Genomic DNA, 15,279 nt, shown 5'->3' with positions numbered 1-15,279 from the left:
TTAATGTCTTTTATTGTATTATTCCTATGAATTACAACTTTGAGTAGGTCTTCTCTGAGCAAGCAAAAAAAAAAAAGATGCAATCAGTTACCATTCCAAGGAGCTAACTACTGTCTATGATTTTATTCATAGATTCGCCAGCTCAATCTCATGGCCTTTTAAATTTTAAAGAGTTTTTAAGAAGAAACTGCATTCAAAGTTTTCAGAGTAGTTTCTCCTCATTCCCACACATTGTCTTTCTTTTTTTATTTTATTTTATTGTAAAGATGCTGTACAGAGAGGTGACAGTTTCATGAGTAAGACAATGAGTACATTACTTGTCGATCATTGCTACCTCTTCCCTTGTTGTTGTCCCACTATCCCTTTCCTCCCCACCCCACATCCCTCCCTACCCTCACCCTAACCCCCTACCCAAAGTTGTAAAGTTCGTTTCCAATATACTGTCCTGTGGGTATTGCTGTTCCAATGGGTCATCCTGTGTCCTTGTTTCAGCATTTAGTTATTCTCCTTCCCCTCCCCAGATTAGACAAATGTATATACAAGATGCAGCGTACCAAAATCAAGTACAGTGACAACAGGGGATATTCCATAGGGGGAAGAACATACAAAGGAAACAACAGAAACAAAATCACATTGTCTTTCTTTCATGTCATTCACTGGCCTGGTTCTGCGTGTTTGTTTCCTTCACAGGGGTGTCTCATTTTAAGTGATGAATTAAACCATTCTTCTATGATCATGGGATCCCGGATCTCAGGAGCAACCATAAGATGTTTCAAACACGACAGTAAGTATCATTGCGTTTTTCCAACACAGATTGGCTTGCTCCTAGAAGAAAGGAAAGATCATGGAGGACGTTTACATTCTTGCTCTTCCAACTGGCAACTTATCCTCATGAAACACAGTTACATTTATGTTCCCTGCTGGCTTGTTAACCTGTAGTGACCTGGAACTAGTGGCTGAGGTGTACTAAAGCTCCAGATCACGAGCTGTCACCAAACACGTTAAGCCCAGTGTGTATGTTTTAATGAGGACGCTTCAGGAGACAGAAGTGATTCACTCTGAACTGTCACTTAATTATCAGAAGTGCTATTACTTTCCCCTTCCTTATAACTCTACCTTGGGAAAGTTCAAAGACGTGTTTAAGTTTTGTATTCTGGGCAGGGGAATAATTCCCTTGTTTCATAGTATCACACCTCCTTTCTCCAATCTCATCAACAGAACACCTTCCCAAATCACCTATTTCAATTGCATTAAGATAGACTGAGGGGTATGCAGAAATTGTGAGGAAGATAAAGAAGGTCTTTTCTCCCTGAGGAAACACTTCAAAAGAAATAGGTGATGGTGAGCAACAGCACTCAGCTCTGCCCTAGATATTATACTCTGTGTAATTTATTTAGTTCAAGTAACTCAATCATGGATTAAAGTGAAAATGGTCATGATGACATCAGGCAGTGGTAAAAAAACAATAGGACACTAGGCTCTGGCCATAGCATCTTTGCATACCCACAAGAAGAGCTGCAATAAAGACAGCAATGCCAAATGTTAGTTAGAATAGAAGCAACTAGAATGTTCGCCCATTGCTGGGGCTGTGGAAAAGGATAGAAGGTTTTTAGAATGTTCTTTGACAGCCTTATAAAGTTAAGCATGTTCCTGTCTTAGGACCTAGATATTATACAACAAGTATTGCCACAGGAAAAATGAAGGCAGAGACTTACATAAGAATGTTGGGACATATTTTATTATTTTTGTAAGTTTTTTATTGTAAAAATACTGTACAGAGAGGCTACAGTTAAATGATCTAGGTAATGAGTACATTTCCTATCAAGCATTGTTACCTCCTCCTTTGTTTTTCCCCTACCATCCCTTCCCTCCTACCTCCACAGCTACACTCTCCCCACCTTCCCCTCCCCCACCTAAATTGTAAAGTTTGTTTTTCAACACAGTATCTTGTACATCTCATTGTTACAATGGGTCAACCTGTATCCCTATTTAAACATTTTGGTTTCTTCCCTTCTCCTCCCCAAATTAGAGAAGTGTATATACAAGATGCAGGGCACTGACATCAAATACAGTGAAAACAGAGGTTATACTGTGGGGGAGGAATATACAAAGCAACAAAATTCACATGGTACATTATAAATACATTAGAAGCCATAGCAAGAAAGAAAAAAACACTTGTGTCCCATGGTTTCCCTTATTTGCAATAACTAGTATATGTCTGGGACAAGCGGAAAAGGTCAAAAGCTATGTACATTTGACCAAATAAGATGATGTTAAGCAAAATGAACCTCAAGATAGGGACACAAGTGGTTTTCCTTTCTTGCTATTTTATTATTAATAAGCAAATACCCAGAAACAACTTGAATATCTAGAAAAACACATGGAATGTCACTGCACAATAGCAAAGAAACAAGCTAGAATATATAACATGAGTGTCTTGCAAGGAGAACAATTTTGAAAGGAGTAAACCAGGCATAGATGAGTAGAATTCCATTGTGTATATATACCACATTTTCTTGTTCCATTTGTCCAATGAAGGGCATCTGTGCTATTTCCATACCTTGACTATGGTGAATAGTGCTGCAATAAACATGGTTGTGCTGATGGTTTTACCATATCCTGGTTTGTAATCTTTTGGATAAATGCTGGAGTGATATTGCTGTAGCATAGGGTTTATCTACATTAAGTTTTATAAGAAATTGCCAAACTGCTTTTCAGAGTGATTGAACAAGTTTATATTCCCACTAACCCTAATACATGTATTAGGGTTCCTTTTACCCCATATCCATGCCAGCATCTGTTAGTGTTTGTATTCCTGATGATGGCCATTCTAGCCAGGATGAGGTGGAATCTCAGTGTTGCTCTAATTTGCATTCCCTTTATGGCCAGAGATGTTGTTGAAGATTTCATGTATCTATTGGCCATTATTACTTCTTCTAAGAAGTCTCTAGGTCATGTGCTCATTTATTAAATGTTGTTGTTGATTCTTTGAGAGTTTTGTTAAATTCTTATTGAAATTCACTGAGTTAAAATAAAAGTTTAAGATGTTTAAAACTTTAAATACAGTTGTTTTTTAATATCACAGTTTTTGGAGGCAAGGCTCCATGCAAAAACTCCTGGAAAGCATAACTGAGATCCTGAGTTCAAATCCCAGGACCACCAAAGAGCACAGAAAAACAACAACCACAAACATTTAGTTGCTTTAGAGATAAAAATAGAGACACAAGTTTGAAAAAAGTTAAAGCTTCAGGGAGCTGTAGGAGGGAATCCATACTTTAAAAATTGTTAAGAGTATTTACTACCAAAGCAGTGTTCTTCTAGTCGTTTTGTATTAAAATTTATGTTTTTAAGCCAGGCACTCTGGTGCCTCATACTTGTAATCCTAGTTACTCAAGAGGCAATCATAGTTCAAAGCCCCCCTAGCAGAAAAGTCTGTGAGACTCTTGTGTCCGATTAACCACCAAAAAGCCAGAAGTGGAGCTGTAGTGCAGGTGATAGATTGCTAGCCTTGAATGAAAAAGAAGAGGGAGTACAGATAATGGTTAGTGAGGAAAGATCTCACCAATATTTTGGTCCTCAGAAGTCCAGTTGCCCAAGAACAGTTTCATCACTGCAGTAAAAACAGAGCAAAAGTAAACATCCAGTTCTTATCTTAAAGAAAACATACTTCGAGCTACACCTAATCCATCCTTCCCAGAAGATTCTTCCTCACTTGCATCTTCATGCTCTCTTTCCTAAGATACTATCTCCAGCTGTCCCAGATCTGGGAAACTGGGCATTAAATTTAAGGACAGATACGTGCTCACAGTTACCAAAAGTATTTGTCACTTGAGCCTGACTGGAGTTTTCAACATACAGTAAGCTTACTCCAGTTATTTAGTAATAAAGTAATCCAGATGACAATGCCTACAAAAGACTAGGACTGCTTTATACCTGCCCCTAAGAACGTGTGCCCCAAAATTTCTTTCTTAATAACTACATATCCCAAAGCACCATGCCAGCTCCAGCCTCCAAGTCCTCCACAAAGCAAAGGAATGTACTGGGTAAGTCAGGTTTTGTGGCAAAACAACATCTAAGACACTGCTGATGCTCAAATTTAGATCGATTACAATCACAGTACATCATTGCAGCTCTATGGCAACATGTATAATAGCACTGTAGGCTTTGGTGGTATCCAAAATAATTGTTATGTTTCAATTCCCATAATCTCAGTTTTCTTAAGGAACAAGAAGGGGTTTGTTTGAGGACTTTAGTCTTTGGGATTAGAGGATTTGTTTTTCGGTATTGTCTTGTTTTAAACAAACTTGGCTTTAGTTTGCTTACTCAGGAAAAAAACAACAACTTCAAAAATACCCTAATAATGCTGGGAAGGTGGTTCAGTGATAGAGTGCTTGCCTTGCATGCATGAGGCCCTGGGTTCGATTCTTCAGCATCATATAAGCAGAAAAAGCTGGAAGTGGTGCTATGGCTCAAGTGGTAGACCTCTAGTCTTGAGCTGAAGAGCTCTGAGGGACAGCACCCAGGCCCAGAGTTCAGGCCCCATGACCACAACAACAACAAAAAGAAAATACCCTAATAGTTCTTTACCATTTCTCAAAGGTATTGTGAGGATTCACATAATACAAGTACAAGTATTTTAATGAGCATCGTTACTTAAAAACCCTGTGCAGATGTTTGCATGGGGCTGGCTGGAACAGAATTCCACAAGGCCTACAGGATCATCAGCCACAGTCCCTTAAATATTGCAGGTTTGAAAACCTTCTAATACTCTTCTAGTCTTTGCAGAGAGACACCTGGAGAATCAGGGAGAAGACTGCCCTGGGGCTAATGTAGGTCTAGAACTTAGGCAGAGTGAAGTCCTCCATTTCTCAGTCTAGCTCCTGTAATACCAGATGCATGAGTTTGTCTTCATTGACTTCTCCTTGGCACTGGGGTCATTATGTGTAGATATTCAGGGCTCTGGAAAGTCCATTAAGACTTTCTCCAGACAGCTTACCATTTGGATCATATGCAATGAGAAGCATCAGCCCTGAAAGGCACTGGGATTTCTCTTGGTAACACCATTAAAAACAATTACTCATGGTCACACAAAGCTGGTTTTCATGTTTTGTTTGTTTTTAAAAAGACTAAAGAGAAGCTTCTCTTTAGGACTAGTTGTATTGATTTCAAAATTAATCCTTGCCAGGCATGGTGGTACAGACCTATGATTCCAGCACGTAGGTGGCTGAGACAGAAGAATCACAAGTTCAAGGGCATCCTGAGCTACACAGTGAAACCCTGTGTCAAAAAAAATCCTACAATAACCCTACAAGCTTTCTGCATGACCTTGATGATGTATAAAGCAATACAATAGTCTCTGGATCTTCAAAATCTTGGAATATTCATCTTGAAAATGACTAGGAATTTTGATTACTTGGGATAATTTCTAATAGGATGGCATTAGAGTTACCATCATCATGTGCCATTTCTGAAAAAAAAAAATTAAAAATTCCAAATCCCAGAAGCAAAAATATTCCTTAAACCTCAATACTTTGTTCATTCAGTAACTAGCAGCCTGTGTGCGTTATAGAAAAGAGAGACTGCTTTCTATAATCACTTGTGTCCATTCAACTCAGCAAAAATGGTAACAAAGTTTTAATACAGGTAAAAATTTTAAGAGCCCTGAAAATTTTCAGTTGGTTTTTGTTAACTCAGCTGCCACCTAGTGGCTTATTATATATACATATATACGTAGTGTTCATGAAACAGGCTCTCATCAACATCTCTTTGAAACAAAACAAACAACACAGCTAGTTAAATAATTATTGCCACTGAGAAACAATTATTCTTTCTAATAATCTTGTTTAAGTCTAGTTACATTCCCCTTCCTGTCTCCTAGACTGTTTAATTTCTCCATGAAAAGAAATTGATTCTACCAATTCGTTATTGTTGTAGCAGTAATACTGTGCACTTGGGCTAGAGCTGAAAGCAAGGAAAGAAGGTCCTTGCCTTCTGCAGAGGAGAAGCATGAAGGCCAACACTGGGCTACATGATGAGTATTTGAAAAAACAATGGATGAGTTATAAGAGTAGAATTAGAAAGAAAGCCCTTGTGGCACTGTGTTATTAACTCGGAGAGTCTCAGTTGAGGCATGAGCATACAACTGTGAGGTAGGCCATAAGAACCTGACTGCTTGTACAAACCCTGTTATTCTTCTTGCCGGAGTTAAATTTTACTAGAAGATTGGATACTTTCTGTCTCTGTCTCTGTCTCTCTGTCTGTCTCTTTCTCCAGGAGCTTTCTCATTTCAACTTTGTTCTCTAACAATTCAGATCTCAGTGAGAACCTAAACGAAGCTGATGTCTCCTAGAAATGTAAATGCAGGAGGAAAAAAACATACCCCTTTCATGACTCAATTTCATTTTTTATATTAATTTAAGATCTAGAGAGCCTGGAGAAGAATCTGAGAGAGGCTATCATCTATGGCCAACCACGAACTGGCAGAGCTTGGAAAAAGATTCTCATCCTAGTGGAAGGCATCTACAGGTACATTTTAAAAAATGAGAAAGTTTTATATCCTAAGGTCCACAGCAAGCTGATTATTGGGGAAAACAGAACTTTCCTAGACAGATAAATAAATAAGCTAGATGCAGATATGGCAGGGAAACCTAAGGTGGAACAGCCGATGGAAGTTGGCAGGCCTTGGGTCCACTGTCTTCTTGGTAAATTTGTATATTGTGTAACACTTTGTAGACTGGGAAGCTTTCCTCAGGGGCAGCCTCACTGCTAACTTTAGTTGATTCTTTTAACTGCTCCAGAGTTTAAGAATTCTTTTAAGCCAGGGTTATTCAACACCAGAATGTTTTTTTCTGGGTTCTAGTGGTTCATTCTTGCAATCCTAGCTATTGAGATCTGAGGATCATGGTTGGAAGCAAGCCCATGCAGGAAAGTCTGTGGGACTTTATCTCTAATTAACTACCCCCCCCCCCCAAAAAAAATAGAGCTGTAGCTCAAATGGTAGACTGCAGCCTTGAGAGAAAATACTGAAGGACAACATTCAGGCCTTTGAGTTCAAAACAGAAAGAAAGAGATATGGGGGGGGGGCAGGGGAGAGGAGAAGGAAGGAAGGAAGGTAGGAAAGAAGAAAGGAAGGAAGGAAGGAAGGAAGGAAGGAAGGAAGGAAGGAAGGAAGGAAGGAAGGAAGGAAGGAAGGAAGGAAGGAAGGAAGGAAGGAAGGAAGGAAGGAAGGAAGGAAGGAAGCTAGTTCTTTGCCTTAGCCTTCTGATTACTCTAAATGGACAGCGCATCAGAATTCCAGTTAACTTCTGAAGTAGGTCAACCATTTATATCTCAGAACACAAAAGACCTACTTATTTTCCTCAAGGGATAAACTTGGAGTGCAACATTGTCTCCAGAGCTTTAATAGGGGTGTGTGGGAGATCTTAGTATCAGAAGATATGCCTGGGATGGAATTTTCCCTTAAAGTGAGCAAACAAAACACCCACTAAGCTATTCAGAGCAGCACTTTTATGTTGGTGGTTGTGATTGAATGTGCTTCTTTCCCTGTCAAAATTGATTATCTTGGTGAAATGGGAACAGAATCCAAGTGTTTGTTTTTCCTATCTCTGAGTGTCTGCTCCTAATCACCTCTCAAAGAATCCTCAGGAACTTTAAAGGAGTCAAGAGGAATATTTTCTTTGAGATACTGACAAAGAAGTGAAAAATAATCAGAGGAAAGAAAAGAGAAATGTTTTACTTCCCAAATTGAAGCATGACTGCAACTGAAATTTGAGAACAGAAGTAACATTACTGCTAGGCAGGTACTCTAACCAGTCCCTGAGTGATCATCTTTTGCTATACATGTGACTGACAAGTAACAAATGAAATACAGTTTCACTCCTTTAATAAAAGCAGAAAATAATTTTCTCAAATTAATAATAATAGTAATAATAATGGCATCTTTGAACTCTAGAAATTCCTACCCAATGACAAGTGTTCTAGGTCTCCAAAGTGTGATTATGGACTTGCAAAGATGACACTTCCAATGTGTTGTAGTTGACTTTCTCATGACATATTTTTCCTCCTAATATCCCAAGAGTAAGTATTTGTTGCTGAAGTTTTTGTGTTCACTCCAGACCAGTGCTCCTTGTATGACATGATTTTTGCCACTATCTCAAACCCATGGCACACTTGACAATATTTAGTCACCACAATTGTTGTAAGGCCAATTAGCCTCTAGTAGGGAGAGAGAGGGTGCTGCTAAAATTCTTACAATGCGGACAGCAGCCCTCTGTTAAAGACTTGTGGAGCTCAAGATAGCAACTGAGCCAAAACTGAGAAGCTTTGTTCTGCAATATTAAGGACTCCTGGCCCTAAATTTGCTACTTTTAGGAAGAAATCTCACATTAACACTGTCATGACCTCAAACATAGGTTGTTCTCCTCTATGGTTTCTGCCAGCTGCCAGCCTGGAAGATAAGCAAACAGCCCTTACCTAAACACCTGTCATTCAGACTTAGACTAGTGAGAAAAACTGATTGGTTGTGGGACAGCAGGGTCAACAGAACCCAAGTATAAATAAACAGAACATGGCCCTACTAAATGAAAGTTATGTCGTACGGTCTTTGATCATGGCTGAAATGAAGAGGACCACCAGTATTTCACTGACAAATATCCCCATCCAAGTTGCACAGAAAATCACTCCAGCAGCAGGACTTGTTAATGGCTAGGGTAGGCCTGTGTCCTTCCCTGATAGCAAGAGGACAAGGGAACCAAGTGGAGACTTCTGGTCCTCAGCCTGCGTGGCACCAAACCACAATTAAGGGTGTATTAGCAAAGGCGTCTGTTCCATCATCTATTGCTATGTAACAAACCACCCTAAAACCTAATGGCTCCCTGAGTGATAATTTGTTATTACTCATACTCCTGTGGGTCATCCGGACCCACCAGGAAGTTCCTGTGCTGCACATGCTGTGTGTTCACAGGTCCTTCATGAGATGATATTCAGCTGAGAGTCTGACTGGGACTGAGCATCCAAAATGGCATCATTTACCTACATAGCCTTGAATACTTTTCCTATACACAGTCTCTTCTCATTCAGTTTTCCAACCGGAGCTTCCTTACAATATGGCAGCTGGCTTCTAAGGGAGCAAAAGTAGAAGCTGCCTTGGTTTTTAAGGGATCAGCCCAGACATCATACAACATCCTTCGTTCTATGCTCTATTGGCTAAAGCCTGTGACAAGGCTAGTCCAGATTCCAAAGCAGGTAAAGTACACCTTAACGCCTGATGTGAGGATCCGTTTTTTTGTAGACAGGGATGGCAAGACCTTTCAGGCAGCCATCTTTGGAAGCAACCTAATACACGATTTCAATCAACCTGGAAGGTATGCAGAGCTGAGTCTCCACTTCCCCTGGACTTGGCTGCCACAAGGAAGTTGCTTTTATCCCATCTCCACAGAAAGCTTGTCTCTAAATGACTTAGAAAAGCTATCTCCCTAGACAAGAATCAGGCCACTTCTTTGATGCCTCATGAAATAAGGTTTTCCAGATGGGAGAGCTCGAGCCCTAAATCTCAGTGGGGAAACTCTGATATAGACATTCTAATTTGCACCAAAAGATGAAATTATTTTTCATAAAATTGTCCAGAGGGATGAGTTAGGAATGTGAAGTCAGTTGCCACAGTACATTTTCTATTCTTAAGAGGTATATTGTGAACAGATATCTGGTTGATAACCATCAAACACATCCTTTTAATTTTGACCACTAGATTTTTGTTTTCCTCTTGACTATGGTAGAATGGGAAGAGTCAGAATTTGGAGGCAAACAAAGGACCAGGGTTCAATTCCTTGTGCTGCTCTCCATATTTGTGTAGTCTTCATAAGGTATTTAGTGTGTGTGTGTGTGTGTGTGTGTGTGTGTGTGTTATGAGTTTGAATTCAAGGCTTTATGCCTGCTGGGATGGCAATGTACCACTTGAACCATGATCCCAAGTGTTTTGTTTTGCTTTACTTTTTTTTTTTAATATAGTCTTGTGCTTTTTGCCCAGAGCCAGCCTCAGACCATAATTCTCCTACTATTCACACATAGCTGGGATTGCAGGCATGTACCATCACACTCAACTTGTTTGTTGAGAAGAGGTCTTGCTAACTTTTTGTCTTAGCTGTCTTCAATCTGCTGCCCACCCCCAGTCTCCCTTTCCTGATTAGCTGGATTCACACACATGAGCCACAAAATCATAGGACACAAGTATTACCTGAGGTCATAAGCTCCTCCTTGACAGATGCCTGGCCCTACAGAAAGTTCATAACCAACGGTGACTGTCTTAGCATATTTGTTTGCAGTTGAGGGAGTTTCTATGTGGAAAACAATGAGCTGTCTATGGAGCAAGGCTATTTGATGTTTATCTCCCTAGAGGGAGCGTATCAGAGCAAAGAATGCTATTAACCAAGTGTCCTTGACCAACATTTCACCTGTGCAGTCTTGAGTAAGTTTTCCAGAAGCCCTAGAGTCATTAGAAAGATGAAGAAATAGAGGCTCGGAGGCCCAGACAACTTGCTCTCTGAACGATGGGGGAGGGAAAGCAGAGCTCAATTACAACCTGGTGGCCTACAGGTGAACAGGGGGGACAAAAGTGAAATGTGCATGGAAGAGCTGGGCCATTGGTCCATACCACTGGCAAAAACACGGAAATTGCAGGGTCATTCAACTGACCTTTGTAATGACGTTCTCTGCCCTCGATTTCTTCATTTGTAAAATAGGAAGGTTAAAAACTCAAAGTCTATAGTTCCATGAATATATAGTTGGGGGGAGGGGGGTGTTTAAAAGCAGAGTGGTATTATTTTAGTGTCCTCTTCTGTATATTCCTAGACTGATCTTAAGGTCCTATCTTTGTAGTTTTGTGTCTACATAACATCTAGGCTCTTACCAACTCATCATATCTGACCAAGAGCAAAACAGTTCAAACACAGACTGGGGGAAAGGGTGTCTCCAATAACCTAGTACCTAAACTAGAATAGTTGAAATCCAGATTCTTCAAGTGGAAAGGAATCTAAATGTAACATTCATTGTGAGGTCTCACAATGCCATGTACTCTAAAGTAAATTATTAAGTAAAATTAAAGTGAGTATTTACATGTACTTCTGGAACTCAGTGGATTTCAAAGAGCTTTGGACTCTATTCCATTTTCAGAACACTTTGTGAGGCATGTCTGCATTCACATCTTTGTGCTTCCCTGCAGGTGAATTCCTTGACAATACACAGACTCACATGTTTACTATACAAAAGAGCTTGTTGAACAATTCAAGCACATTTTCAATTTAGTCCAAGAATGAATCAATTTTCCTCCTTCCTATTTTTATTGTGCTAGATTGCACCAAATATATTTACACAGTAAGCTTCGGCGTTAGGTGAATTTAGTCCACACCAGCACAGCCACCCATATCAATAGGAGTCGGGTATGAATATCAAGGAACAGTTGGGTGTTTCACAAGGTCATTTTAGATGACCATGTTCACTTGTGAAGGGAATAAAGAGCAAGTAGAGTCCGCTTTTCTCATGCAAGCCTGTGAGTTAATTCCACCCGTTTCTTTGATTGTTAAAATTGTCTTTGTTGAAGGAGGCAGTATGAACCTCTGACTTCCTAAGCTTAGATTGTGGCCACATCACTTACCAGTGCAACACTGGCCGATTTCCATGATCTCCTCTGCCTCCATTTCTTCATATGTAAAATAAGCAAGATGATAGAGACCTCCACACGTTTTGTTTTTTGCTTGTGTGTGTGTGTGTGTGTGTGTGTGTGTGTGTGTGTGTGTGTGTGTGTGTGGTAATGGGACTTGTACTTAGGGCCTAGTATCTGTACCAGGTTTTTCCACTCAAGGCCAGGACTCTACTACAGAGCTAGTTGTGCTGCCCTCTAGCTGTGGCTAGAACCATAGACCTTCTTCTGGCTTTTTTGTTGGTTAATTGAAGAGTCTCCCAGACCTTTCTACATAGCTAGCTGGCTTTGAACCATGACCCTCAGATCTCTACCTCCTGAGGAGTCGGGATTAGGGACATGAGCTACCAGCACCCAGCCTCACGGGGGTTTTTATAAACATGAGAGGACGTTGTGCTCATGGCATGCCCAACCCATCATAAGCACCTTGTTTTTTTAGATGAAGCCCCGGGAGGAAATAATGGCAATGAAAAATCAGAGCCCTTGATAATGTCCTAATTTGAGCCTTCTAGAAATGAGGCTCGTTGGTGTCATCCTAGAGAATCAAACATAATGTATGACGTTAAGACATTCTCAATATGCTAGAGTTTAGGTTGCATCTTTAAGATGTTATAAGTTGATGACACAAAGACACTGAAAACTCAGCACATTACAACTAGTTATTTTTGGTCTACAACTGAATTAGGCAGGAGGCAGAGTTAATATTGTACAATATTTGCAGTTAATTAGCCATCCTTCCACAGGACTAGCCTTGCTGATATTAGGAGTCTGCCACACCTGATTTTTATTTTTTTTCCTGTAAGATTATCAACTCTGCAGTACTGCTGAGTTTTAGAGTAAATGTAGAGCCCATATGGAGTCTTAAGGGGAACTCAGATTTTATAGGGTTTTATTTGCCCACATTAAGTTTTCTCTTTTTTCAGGTTACCAAGTTTAAATTTAACCATTTCCCATCGGGACATATTGAGTCTTGAGTGCATGAATACAAGGGTTGTCTATGTCATTCCTATTAATTTCTGTCCAAAGAAATATCAAAAGCAATAAAGAAAAAAAGTATTGATTCTTTCTTCCAAAAATAGGAGATTGTATAGAACATTACTAGAAGAAAAAGAACTAAAATACACCTATAGGTAAAGATAATTCTTTGAAGCAGGGACTTGGAGCTAGCAGGTCAGTGAATAATTTCTTTTCTATTGCATAAGACACATAATTGGGAAGAAGGAGAGTTGGTTAATTCTTGAATGAAGGTGAAAGTATGCTTGAATAGTTTGACATGCTTTTTTGTATAGTAAACATGCAAGACTGTAAGTGTTGTCAAGGAATTAATTCCCCTGCAGTAAAGTCAAAACTGTGAATGCAGACAGACTTGACAAAGTGTTCTGAGAACTGAATAGAGTCAAAAGCTCTTTCCAAACCATTGAGTTCCAGAAGTACATATAAATATTCGTTTTAATTTTACTTAGTAATTTGTATTATTCCCTTTGCTGGAGGACTTGAGGCATTTTTGCAATTCAATTGTATGTGTGCATGAGTGAACAGGAGCACATTGGGGCTTGAACTCAGGGCCTCAAGCTCTTGCTTGGCTTTTTTGCTCAAGGCTGAGGCTCTTGTCAATTGAGCCACACCTCCACTCCCAGCTCTTTTGCTGGTTAATTAGATATAAGAGTCTCTGGAATTTCTCTGTTATTCAAGATCGAAGCCCAGAGCTACCCTGGGCAGAAAAGACCATCAGACTCTATCTCCAAAATAACCAGCAAACAGCAGGGCTGGAGGCATGGCTCAAGTAGTGAAACACCCACCAAACAGTTGAGTGAGTGAGGCCCTGAGTTCAAACCCTAATGTTGTTCCCCATCCCCCCCCAAAAGACTTCTATTTTCAGTGAACAATGAACAGAAGTCCTTGGGACTTTCTTATTGCATTTTTATTTTATTGTATTTTTATATTTTGGTCATGGGGCTTGAATTCTAGGCCTAGGCACTGTCCCTTAGCTCTTCAGCTCAAGGTGAGCATTCTACCACTTGAGCCCAGTGCCACTTCTGGTTTTCTGAGTGGTTTATTGGAGATAAGGGTATCACAGACTTTCCTGCCCAGGCTGTCTTTGAACCATGACCCTCAGATCTCAGCCTCCTGAGTAGCTAGGATTACAGATGTGAGCCACCAGCTCCCAGCTCTTATTGTATTTTAATGAGTGCTGAGATATCTTAAGTTCTTTGAGGTATTTTTAATCTCCTCTTTTAACCTTTAGCAATTCAAACACAGAATTTAGGTTAGCCTGACATGACCCAACTGATAATAACAGGTAGATAAAGATGGTTCACCAGAAATCAATGCAATTAAACTAGCAAAACATCCAGGATCTGCAGTAGTTGGGTTAGGTGCCCTGGACAGAATTATAAATGAATTGGATCATCAATTGAGTGAGTTCCTTGTTGATTTGGGAATTGAGTGTAAGAATCCAAACAGTCCATCCAGCAAATGGAAATGACTTTTTTCAAGTAACAGAAGCATATTGAGCAGCCTTCCAAGATGAACATACCATCCTTCAGAAGAGAGGAGTGACAGAGTTTTGTCATGTCTGGCTGGTGTCAGGACAAACTAGTAGGGGTCTTGGAAGGGAAACTCACCAAGGAAGTTATTCATTAGTGTTGAACATTTTGTTTTCCTTATTCCCTAGCATGGAAGGTACTATTGTGAATCTTCCTGGGATTGTGGCTCTAAAGAAGAAATACAAGGCTTACCTCTACGTGGATGAAGCTCACAGTATTGGAACTGTGGGCTCAAGTGGCCGAGGTGTCAGAGAATACTATGGATTGGCCCCTGATGATGTGGATGTATACATGGGCACATTCAGCAAGAGCTTTGGAGCTGTTGGAGGCTACATAGCTGGAAAAAAGGTAAGTAATAGGCTACTGGTGGCCCATTAAAACCTGACCACCCTGGAAACACTATAGTAATCAGGGCCTCTGTGAATTTCTTGAAAGCCTCAATTCAGTTCAATATATGTCACCTGGTTGTTATCGCTTTAGTTATACTAGGAATCCAGCCAGGTGAGTTCCAGAGCACTTGGAGTGCCATCCAATACTAAAAGAAAGAGTTTGGAAGGAGTAATTGCAATAAAAAGGAACACAGAAGAAAACTAACTCTGCAGGGCAGTGTTGTACAGAATGAATGTTAGTCTTGTAGACAGATGACCAGAGGTTTCATCTCGCCACAGAAGTAATAAATAAGGGTGAGAGAGCCACATTCTAGTGACTTAGGCCTATAATCCTATCAGGAAGCTGAAATCTGTGGATCAAGGTTCAAAGCCATTAACAAAGAAGGAGGCTACAATGCTTGATAAGAAATGTGTTCATTATCTTGCCCCTGTAATTGTAACCCCTCTATACAGTATTTTCACAATAAAAAAAAAGCCATCCCAAGTAAGAAAGTCTGTGAGACACTTACATACAATTAACCGCCAGAAAGCTGGAAATGGAGGTGTGGCTCAAATGTAGAGTACCAGCCTTGAGAGGAAAAAGAAAACTAAGAGACAGTGCCCAAACCCTGAGTTCAAGCTCCAGTACCTAAACTCTGGTTCTTAGGATAGT

At 40.0% G+C, this 15,279-nt stretch overlaps 1 protein-coding gene across 1 annotated transcript in view; it reads left to right on the top strand.

The window, feature by feature from the left end:
• Positions 1-15,279, top strand: part of Sptlc3 (serine palmitoyltransferase long chain base subunit 3) — a 108,107-nt gene that overhangs the window by 52,257 nt on the left and 40,571 nt on the right. The window contains exons 6-8 of the mRNA XM_042694608.1: positions 691-784; positions 6,420-6,525; positions 14,367-14,586. Coding sequence (XP_042550542.1) covers positions 691-784; positions 6,420-6,525; positions 14,367-14,586 — 420 coding nt within the window. The remainder of the gene's footprint in view (positions 1-690; positions 785-6,419; positions 6,526-14,366; positions 14,587-15,279) is intronic.

Source organism: Dipodomys spectabilis, unplaced genomic scaffold (assembly GCF_019054845.1).
Source record: "Dipodomys spectabilis isolate Male_0828 unplaced genomic scaffold, ASM1905484v1 ptg000175l, whole genome shotgun sequence".
NCBI lineage: Eukaryota > Metazoa > Chordata > Mammalia > Rodentia > Heteromyidae > Dipodomys > Dipodomys spectabilis.
This window is presented reverse-complemented; position numbering and strand designations above follow the sequence as displayed.